Source organism: Ascaphus truei, chromosome 3, assembly GCF_040206685.1.
Source record: "Ascaphus truei isolate aAscTru1 chromosome 3, aAscTru1.hap1, whole genome shotgun sequence".
Classification (NCBI taxonomy): domain Eukaryota; kingdom Metazoa; phylum Chordata; class Amphibia; order Anura; family Ascaphidae; genus Ascaphus; species Ascaphus truei.
Window position 1 is genome coordinate 78,295,225 of NC_134485.1, and position 11,364 is coordinate 78,306,588.

Here is an 11,364-nt window from a genome sequence, read left to right on the forward strand (position 1 = left end):
CTAAGAGCTGTACATATTATATCTTATGCACAAGGCCCTGACCCATAGAGCTTACAATCTAAGTCTAGTCTATTGGTGCCTCCATAGCAGGGAGATGCAGTGACTTTCCAAGGTCGGAAGGAGCTGACATAAACAAAACTTTGAGCACAAAGAAGAAGGCAGACAAACTGTGTATTCTATATCTTGGCACTTTGTGTTTGAGCTGAGGTGATAATTGTGCGTCTTTTTAATCTAAGTTCTATCCTCTTTCTCTTAATATAGTTATGTGTGGGAGCACCTGGATATAGGATATGTTCAAGGAATGTGTGACCTGCTTGCTCCACTAATGGTTGTACTGGATAATGGTAGGGAAAACTGCCTTTAATTCTGACTACTGTGCTTACTATTATAAGAACGTTTACCAAAAACGTAACTAGCTCAGCTGCTTATCTTGACCTTGGGTCCTAAGCTTTAAATTGGAAAGCAGTGGGCAAAGATATTAACATGGGAAATTACACAATTAATGCGTGGGATTTGCCAGGTGTGGGTGGGGAATCAGAGGCTATAAGTGTAATGTATCAAACTGGATCTTACAGATGGGATGGACAGAACGTGATTGTTGTTCTTTGCCCTCTGTGGGAATTGGTGCCCCCTTTCAATATTATGTAACACCCTCTGTGAAGCAGCAAAAAGATTGGTGGAACTGCAAGCCATTGAAAAATGACATCTCACCAGGTTTAATACAAAAATAAAAAAAAGTTTAATGTTACATTCTAAAAAACAAGTAACAAATATACAAACAAAACAAAAACTCTCCTCCCACGCGTTTCATGCCCGTAAGGCGATTTTTCAAGGAGTATAAAGGGGTAAGTGATAAACATAGTATTTATACCCCTTCTTAACAGTCAGAAACATCTGATAGGAATGAACAATTGCAATTTAAAATGGCGTAGACAGGTGATTCGAATGTCTGTGAGAACATTGCCACAAGGGTAGTTTGTAACATCTAAAATAATTCTCTAATTAAATCCAACTATACTTCATTAACTTCACAATAGGTAACACAAAAATCATAAATGTGTTATTAAAGTATATGAAAAAGAGGATATATATAAAAAAAGAGAGAAACAACTAGAAAAAAACACCCTATACTGTAGCATAAATTAAGGCCCACACAGACATAAAGCAAAGTTGATATTTATCAAAAATTAAACATCGTAATTAATAGCCATGATGGTTGGCTACTCACAAACAAGAAATGCCCAGTGTTGCACAATAATCTATATTCAACATATTAAGGAAAAAATATATAAAATCCGCAAATGATGATAGATATATGAAAACACCAAAAAGCAAAGCACCAGTCAACAAAACAAGCCAAGTGTAACTAAATGGTTAATGTAACAGAAAACATCTTGATACAATCAAAACCGACACTATAACCTATCCAAGGATATGCAGTGCTCATCAAATGGCAACATACTGTATACAATATATTTAGTTAGAAAGTACACATAAGCTGCTTGTCACATTAGGTTACTCATTGGTGTCCTGGAGCTTAAATCGGCTCATTCAAGTACTCTAACACCCTCTGTGAGGCAAAACTAATACATCTATTTCATTCATAGATTTGTTGGCATATAGCTGCTTCACCCAGCTTATGAAAAGAATGAGCCAAAACTTCCCGAATGGGAGTGCCATGGATACCCACTTTGCTAATATGCGATCTTTGATCCAGGTAAATTTTCCTCCAAGAAGAGCAATGTAAAAGAACATAATAGGGGGATGATAAGGAAGCTTTGACCACTACTTGTTTATCCCCATAATGCAATGTTTTCAAGACAAAGGGACTGTCTTCCCAAAACGTTGTACATTTTTAATGTATCTTTGCTTTGCTAATGTATTTCTGCACTTTTGTTTTTTGTGCATAATATTGCAATATTTTTGAGTGCTTTCTCAGTCTACTGATATTGTTTTTGTATATTATAACAGTTGAAAATGGTGGCAGTGGGCACTCACATCTTTGTGCTGTAGGGTTAGGAGATCAGGTGCAGGTACAGGTAAGATAAGGATCTGTGGCCAAATCAAGAAACTCGAAGAAAAGCAACAAATCCTGCCGTACTTCAGATAAACTCCACCATAAACAGCTTAACTTAATCATGAGGAGATGTATGTGATGCCGGGTGATGTTCACAGTGGCAGAAGCACAACGTTTCAGGATAACCCTTCATCGGGTTTAAATCGCCTTATGATTAAGCCAAGCGAATTGTAGTGGAATTTATCTGAAGGGCGACAGGATTTGCTGTTTTTCTTCTGTATACAGTATTATACCCATTGATGAAACACAGGATGGAGAGTCTTCTGTAGCACTAATCTTTCTATGTACTCTGTGCGTGTGCCTCATAAAGGCAAAGAGCACAGCAAAAGTTTAAAAAATGAAGCCAAAACACACTCAGTGGTGCATCTACTGTGCATGTGTAACCTAGTATCCTCAAGACTGTTCCAGTGTCTATAACATCACACGGTATTTAAACTGCAAGTATTCTGAGTCCGGGAGTGAAAATTAACTTTAATCAAGTTTACTTGAGCAATAACATAACATGCACATTATAAAAGAGCAGTGTGTCCTTTCTGCACCATTCTAATAATATGTTGCTTCCTGATCAAAGTCAATGATCTGCAATTGAACTCTAACAAACCTGCTTTCAGAAAGCTATGTCCATGTGACTTATGTATTATTGCAATTCTAGGCACATGTAATGGCTCCAAACGTTTTACTTTGGTAATTCTCAACCTTTTATCCCACAAGGATCCTCTGTTTATGACTCATTTGGTAAAGCAGTAGACAAAGAAGCCCCCAATGCACATCCAACATGACAAACTCTTTCATTCATATCTATGTTTTTCTTCTCACAAGTATGGGTGATTTAGTTCAAGCTTTTGGCTAAAATATATTAATATAGCAGACAGGAAATAGAGAAAGAAAAGCCTGTAAGTGCTGTGCACTGATTAGAAAAATATGAGGAATCATTAGTTCATTGTTAGGACCTAATCATTCCTCATATTTTTCTAATTACTGTGCAGCACTTGCAGAATTTTCTTTCTCTCTCCTGTGCCTGTTATCATTATATTACCCCTGCTAGCGCCTATAACCCTTCATTTTGGGCTGAGCGTGTGTTCAAGTGTTCCCCCGTGGTGCACTCTTTCTTGCTTTTCAAAACATATCAAGTCTGCAACCCCCACAAGGTAGACCCTTTGAGCTGGGAGGCTGCGCTTATAGTGCCGGCGACGTCGCCCGAAAACAAATGTATTGCCGCCGCGTGCGCATATAGTATGCGCGACGGGAGCGACGGCAGCGACGCGAAATTTGGAAGCCGGTCATATTTGATTTTTCAGAGGCTGTCGCCACATGTGACAGCCTCTGAACCAAATCAATGACCTGGTTGCCCGCGACGTCGCCGCAAAGCGAATTACAACTTTCGCTAGCGGCGACGGGTGACGTCACCCATCGCCAGCGCGCTCACTATAAGCGCGGCCTAAGATTGTATATTTCTCATTGTAAATTGTTGAGAGGGAGGGAGGTCTGTGGCCCCTCCTCTCCATTTAAGCTCGCCCATCTCATGACTATTTAATCAGCAGATCCATGCACACACATGTTCTTCCCCAGGAGGAAGGTGGTAGCAACCTTTGCTGCAACAATAAGTGTGGAAAGTATATATACTGTTTCTTGCTCTTTTTTAGATGGGTTTTTTTCCCCGCTGTTTTTTTTACCAGTTTGAACTGCACTTTAGCACATATACGGTAGTGCTCCTACATTTTAACCTCTTCGGCACTGCTTACATGTCTCGCATCACATGCTGCAGACTATGATTGTTTTGTTTTCTCTTTTCTCCATGCAGTGGAGTAAATACAAAGGACTCAGTATAAAATTGGCAGTGTAGGTACCTGATGATAAAGTGCTATCTTGACGCTGCAGGCTATGTATTGACCACAAGATTGAACTAAATTACCCGTACTTATGAGAAGAAAAACATATAGACATGAATTAAATAATTTGCCATATTGGATGTGAATTGGGACTTCTTTGTTTACTGTTGTATACTTGAGGTTATATTCCCAGTAGCGCTCCAATTGACACAATTCAAAATATACATATATATTGCTATAGATTTGGGCTTTTGATCTTGCTAAGATTGTGTATGTCTAATTGGAAATAATTTGATATAGCACCCCACCTGTTTACTTTGAGTAAATCCACTTGGTGTTCTTTAAGCTCCCCTACAAGACTGCCTAGAAGCTAAAATTAAGAACCTTATTACAGTACTTCTCACTTTTACATTGACCATTACTTCATTCACAATTACAGTGTTATCATGACTAAGTGTATTTATAAATGACTATATTTGCAATATTTGAAATGTAGTTACTCAACTATACATTACAATCACATGATTTGTATTCCTATGAGAAACCTTTCAGGTACGGCTACATACACTACATACATTTTATATAGGGTGCTTTCATGTGAGAAAGTCAAAGTGATAAAAATCTGTTTTAACACCCTGGTTCTCTGCCCATGAGGGTGTTAAACACTTGCGATAGTGTATTATTGTCAGCCTATAACACATATAACACTTCTAACGCTTACAAAAAATCTCTGCTGAATTTTTTTTTATTAAAAAAAAGGTTGTTGTTTAATTTTTTTAATGGTCATATTCTCTTTACAAAGACCCTCTAGAAATATTTAATCTAAAAATATTCACAGATATTAGACTTTTTCGGCTTGATTGTTTAAACGGTTCTAGCGATTTTGCTGTTCACTTAACTTGATGGCCTTCGGTCTCTCCCGATGTGCCATCTCTTGGAGAAGCCTACACGTATGTACATAAGCTCATTGCTGAAGAACAAGAATCTCTTGTTCTTGTTGTTTATTCCTTTATTCGGCACTGTACAAAATTAAATACGACCACTGGTTAGACAAGAAAATACAAGGTCAATATAAGGATACGTGGTCAGATTAAAATGTGATGACTAACTATGTGGTCCATTGTATGAAGATTCTCATGGATTCATATGCACCTTGTGTAGCCTATTCCCTCTGTAAATGTGCAGTTAGATACAGTATGTGACATCTATTATTAATACAAGTGTCAACTGTATTGCTAATTAATTTAGTACCTAATTTTGATTGAACAAAGCATTTCTAAGCTGCATTCCTAATGAGATCAGCAGAGTAGTCTAAGTATTGAGGCCCAGATTTACTAAATGTCTAGCGGTGTCAATACTTGGAGTATTTTATTTTTATTTATTTATAAAAGGTTTTACCAGGAAGTAATACATTGAGAGTTACCTCTCGTTTTCAAGTATGTCCTGAGCACAGAATTAAAATGACAAATAATACATGGTTACAAATACATAGTTACAGAAGTGAACAGGGTACTCTATATTAGTAGATATATATAGTTCTAATACTAGCCCCTGTTTGCAGTCATTTGTATTCAGGGGCTATTTACCAAAGTCTCCCAACTGTATAACTGTATAACAAGTGCAAAAATACTGCACTAGCTTTACATTGTTTTCTGTTGGGTTCCTTGTCTTCAGTTAATGCAGTGCTGGTTGTTGCTTTATCTTAGCCCACGTTTAGCAGACAGGAAACCAGAGCGAACTTTTTGTAATGTAAAATGCGCTGTTTGTTTTGCAGCAAATAAAATGCTACGTTTTTAAAGTTCACAAGCAGTTCGCCAAATAAATCTCCAACTCCAATTCCAATCCAGACCCCAAAATATAACTATAGTCTCTCCGCTCCTCCCAAAACCCATAGTTCTCAATGTTGTTTAAGTATAGATTATCTGGCAAAGTTCGCCATTTTGATAGAACATTTCAGACTATGGCTATTTTACCCAGAATTTTTTTGTTGCTATAAAGTGAAAGGAACATTTTTGCCAATTTTCTGTTTTGAAAGTTCGCATAAAAACCATTGGTGACCTGGAATTGGGCAAGTTCGTACATCTCTACAGGAAACGGTAAATTAAATAGACCCCTCATTATTTCCTTGGTGAGGCAGAACAACACGAGAGTTCACAAGTCTGTTCTTCATTTGGGGGAATCCTAGGAGCTCCCTTATACCGGCAGACAGGTTATATGTGCCTTTTTCTCTTGACAGATATTGGACTCTGAGTTGTTCGAACTCATGCACCAGAATGGAGACTACACACACTTCTACTTCTGTTACCGCTGGTTCCTGCTCGATTTCAAAAGAGGTAAAGTAGGCGTTGGTACTCGGTAGCTGAGTTTTTAATTAGTCTTGGAAATCATAGTTTAGCTGGCCACAGCATCACTCTTTTTGTATAGCTATTGTAATTTGCTCTACTGACTTCTAAGATCTCTCTGACCAAATGTTGCCACTAAATGTGTTGTACAAAAACCTTACCAGCTCTTGGCATCTCTTGGGCAGACAATGCACATCTAGCCTCTTGTTCATTATGCTCTGACGCCATCATCCCCTTCCTTAGGAAGGTTTAAGCTTCGTTCAAGGTGAACAGGGTTTCACAGTATACTGTATAGAAGCCTTAGTGTAAGAGGGTATCCCTTGGTATTAGAAAAGTGGGTTGAAGTTGGATTGCCAATGTGTTGAAGGGAACCACTATGTTCCACTATAGTTAGTACAGATGCTACTATTGGCAAGTGATTGCTATTACCAGTGCTGCTTCTCAACACTTGCATATCCTCTCATGAGAAAGTTCTAGGAGAAGGAATGGCAGCTGTTGTTCTCATCTCTTTATTTCACTCCTCTAGAGTTGCTGTACGAGGATGTTTTTGCAGTGTGGGAGGTCATTTGGGCTGCCAAACATATCTCCTCAGCACATTTTGTCCTCTTCATCGCTCTTGCTCTGGTTGAGGTGTATCGAGAGATTGTACGTGACAACAACATGGATTTCACGGATATCATCAAGTTTTTTAATGGTACGCTATGCACAAATCTATATGGGTAAACATGCAAAACTATTCTGGATTATGACACCTTGCACCCACTCATATAATGCACTGAGGTCTATGTGCTCATTTGCATAACCTAGGAATGTTTCCGTAACATAATCAGAGGTGGAAGAAACACTTCCCAGTGCTCAGTCTATCTTCCCAGCACAATGTGAAAAGAGTGCTGTGCTTAATAAATTAACTACCGTATGTTTGCTATAATAAAGTAGCAAAGAGAAGCATTTTGTAGTCATCCAGAGAACACTTCTATAGCTAATCAAACTAGTTATTGATACTAATAATTATTATATTTGTTTCCATATTGCACTGTCAGTTTACACAGCGCTGTACATAGAATTTTCAGGCACAATGAGAGAGAGCGGTCTCATGTCACCCCTGTACTACTCCTTCAGTCCAATAATCATACGTGGTGAATATATTTAGATCCCAACACTATTAAAAGCATGCTTGATTATATTGCATATTAAGCAGTAGCACTACAGAGCTATTTAGACAGACACCAATTCACAGAGACATAAAGCATAGAAATGCAGAAAAATATGGAATTTGACATGCACAAGAAATGACTTAATGGCTTATGTATCTTACTTTCCTTTAAAAGTTATTAACATAGTGCTAAATCTTAGAACAGCCTAGGCTTAAAGTTCGATTTTGTTAATGCACTCTTTAAGATTAGTGAAGTTAAGACTGTTTAGTAATTTTGAGCCTAAAGTGAGGTACATTAATCTAAGCCATGGCCCACCTTGAGGCACATTGAAGTGAAATGAAGTCTAGTTAGTGACGCTTAAGGTGTGCTAAGAGTCCTGATTACAGATGTGCGAAACAGTCCAAATCTGTTTGACGGATTTTTCTGAATTTACCATTCAAAATCCGTTCCGCGGTGTGAAATCCGCTGACAGATTGTTACAGTTTCAATCCGTACGGATTAGCCCAAAATTGCCTTTGGATACAATCACGTGCGGATTGCTGAATCTGCTGATTGGATTCTTAAAATCCGTCAGCGGAATGTGGTATCCGCGGACGGATTGTCAGTGTTAAAAAGAATCGCCATTTTTGAGTCTGATCCGCAGACCAAAGGAAACGGCCGATCCAAATCCGCCAAAAACATTCGCCCAGCTCTAGTCCGGATCTTTGAACTGTTGGAACTGTTGGAAACCAAGTGCCATTGTCTTGTAACTTAAAGGGGTAATCACTTAGGGTAGCCCCCAAAACAAAAATCAACTAATTCTACTGACATGTTTAAGAGGTCTCATTTTTAAGTAAATATAGACTTTGATTTCCCTTTGGACACTCCATTTTCTGCAATCAGCGAGAGTCCCTTCCCACCCTTCCCCTTAGCTTTATTATTATTATTATTATTTATTATTCTCTGATAAGGACAAGGTGGGATCAGGGTAAAGAAAACACTTGATTGGCAAACTCCTACGCCCATTTAAATAGACAAACCTACAGTAGGTACAGAATCTTAAAAGGGTGTTCCATAAGATTATTTGTTCCAGTTGTAATATTTTGTTTGGTCTTTGCTCTTTGTCAGGGAATTTGTGTACAAATGTGGACCTAAATACCGAGGGGCTTTATTCTATATCTGCCAAAGTGGCCGATCAGGTTAAGTCAGTGTTGCCACCTTCAATTAAAGGCTAACCCGGAGACTTTATAGAATGATTTTTTTTTACATTTATTTATTTAATATATTTAGTTCTTTTACATCCTCTCTCTCCCCTTCAAATGGAGCATGTTGCCATGACGTGACGTCACGCAGCATCAAGTTGCCATGACAACGGGACACCTTATGGCGCCGAGGCATCATGTCGCATCCCAGTCATGGGAACTGGGTGTCATGTGACGCTGTGACGTCACATAGTGTCCCATTGTAATGGCAATGTGGCACTTTTTGACGTCACATAGCCATATTGACGGGATTTGCAGGGGGAGATGCCGCCGTCCTGAGATTACCCCGATCAAACCGTAGACCGGAGATATGTGGCTGAAACCCGTAGTCTCTGAATCAAACCCGGAGTGGTAGCAACCGATGGGAAATTTTGGGAAATTTTGGCCGGAAACGGCAAATATAGAAAAAGCCCATTAATATTTGAAGCAGAGCTGCATTAAAACTTAACAGAACATGCACTACAGTGGCGGCCGCCTTTAACCTAATGCGGCTGCCACCGCGGGAATTTTAAAACTGCGGAGGCGCGCGGCTTCTTTTCGGCCGGTTTCCCGCGCCTCGGGCGCTTTCAATGATAAGCGCCATTAGCGCTTATCTGATGATGCGGCCGCCGCGCGGGAAACTCCGGAAGAAAAGAAGAAAAGGCCCGGTTAAATGCAGGTAAGTGTTAGATTAAAGGTGGCCGCAACAGTACATGTAGGTAGCTTGACTAACAAGGTTATTACATGAAGCAACCAATAGCAAACCAATTGGGCATTGCACCAAAAAATATGTTTTTCCTTGCGTTGATACTGTACTTCTCCTCTGTTGTTTTCTCTATTCTTGGTAGAAATGGCAGAGCATCATGATGCACAACTAATCCTGAGGATAGCCAGGGATCTGGTTCAAAAGGTGCAGACACTGATCGAAAACAAATGAGGAGCCACCTCATTGAGATGGCGTACAGGAAAAGCAGGATCATCATACAGAGGTGCTGGAAAGGCCTTCAACTGTGTCCGGCATCACTGGGACTCACCCGTTCCTGCACTGTAAATCCCTGAGGATATTTTCATTATATTTTCCAGCCAATGTACTCAATATTTTAAGATTTGTAACATACTTTTTAAAAGAAAAAACATTCCCACAAAACAACAAACCCAGATCTGTGCATCTGGTAGACTTTGATTAAACCGTACATATTTAGTAGAGACTTCTCCCACAGTAACGGGAGGTCTAGAGAAAGATGCTCCGGAGTTTGTTTTATTAGGGGGCAGTGGTGAACTCTTTGCTGCTGGAGTGGTCTGCAAAGCAGTACCGTGTATGGCCCCCCTGGAAGGAAAAGAGTTCAGCCTAAAAACATTCTCTTGTTGGCCAAGGAATGTATAGAATTCTTGCAAATTTTCTAGAATATCCTCTTGTCTGTTTAGATACAGTACTGTATATCGAAGTTCAGCTGAGGATCCATGCCTTCTGTTGCCCTTTTAGAAATTACGTTAAAAGGAAATATGTTTTGTATTTTTGTTCAGCATGCAGATGTGTATAATCCCACTGTGATGAGTAATGAAACGCTGAGCAATGAAACAGACCAAGCATGTGGATGTGAGTTTTGGTCTAGGAAAGCCAGCGTATATGTGCCTAACAGACTTTCAATGGGGGGGTTATGGGATGGGAATTCCTAATCCTGGTGAGTTATTTTGATGTTTAAAATGTCTTATCCTTTATATAGAACCATGCAGAGCCCATTGGGGCCATACATGTGTGTGTCACCTGATGGATTGGCCAAACATGCCAACGGTGATGGTGAAACAGAGATGGATTGTCTGGAACGGAGAGAGACAAAATTACAAGAGCACACAGATAATATTTCCTACCTCTGTAAACAGGGACGTCTGTGCTCACCACCACTGTTCCACTATATTATAAGTTATTATAAAGTATGAGATATGAGGACTGCTAGTAAAGCTTGGTGCTGGAACTCAGGTGTATCAAGGGTATTTAATCCATTTCATCAGTCGGTTTAAGAGCAGCAAAGTCCCTAACTCATTGTTGCTCAGTCCTGATTTTGTGCTGCTATCAAAAAGGCGACAGTGTTTGGGAGAACTGCCATGCTGATGTGATGCCATAATCCGCCAGAACATGTTCCGCAGGGGTGGCTGCATGCACGTTCCTCAAGTGTTATGATTGTAAAGCCCTCTTATTATTGTGTTTGTTTCCCATCTTGTTTGTTTGACTGATTTGTCAATGTCAATCATGTCTTTTTTTTAATTAATTTATTATTATTATACTGTTGGGGGGTTTGCTCTTAGCCCCACCCACCGTAAAATGAGCTGCAGGACTTACCCCTTTAACAGTGACCGACATTGTCCTAGCATGATTTTCACATGATCCAATCAGGGTTTTTGAATTATTTTCTGATTTTCCAGAACGATTACAGTGGTAATAAGGCCGAACAGATGCTAGTGAACATCCCATGATTTTACCTCTGAGGTCCACCATGATTTAGCATCATGTGATGGTCACCACACTGCAGTTTTCAAAGGTCATACAACGTGAAGACATAAATATTAGAAGAAGATAAGCACACATTGCCACTAATCAATTGCAAGTAAATGAACCTCATCTATGCCACAGTATTCATGTTGACTAACTCTGTGCAAATCACTCCATAAGCAACGTGGCCTCCAGTCAGCTACTACTGGAAGGGCTTCTTTCCCAGTCAGAGATCGACATGGATTCAGCAGGGT

At 39.5% G+C, this 11,364-nt stretch overlaps 1 protein-coding gene across 11 annotated transcripts in view; it reads left to right on the plus strand.

Moving 5' to 3' along the window:
* SGSM2 (small G protein signaling modulator 2) overlaps positions 1-10,595 on the plus strand; it is a 348,102-nt gene extending 337,507 nt beyond the window's left edge. For all 11 annotated transcript variants that reach the window (XM_075594354.1, XM_075594353.1, XM_075594358.1 and 8 more), the window contains 5 exons: positions 262-344; positions 1,608-1,717; positions 6,143-6,239; positions 6,775-6,942; positions 9,471-10,595. In XM_075594354.1, the coding sequence (XP_075450469.1) occupies positions 262-344; positions 1,608-1,717; positions 6,143-6,239; positions 6,775-6,942; positions 9,471-9,559 (547 nt within the window). In that variant the 3' untranslated portion in view covers positions 9,560-10,595. The remainder of the gene's footprint in view (positions 1-261; positions 345-1,607; positions 1,718-6,142; positions 6,240-6,774; positions 6,943-9,470) is intronic.
* Positions 10,596-11,364: the final 769 nt, after the last annotated feature.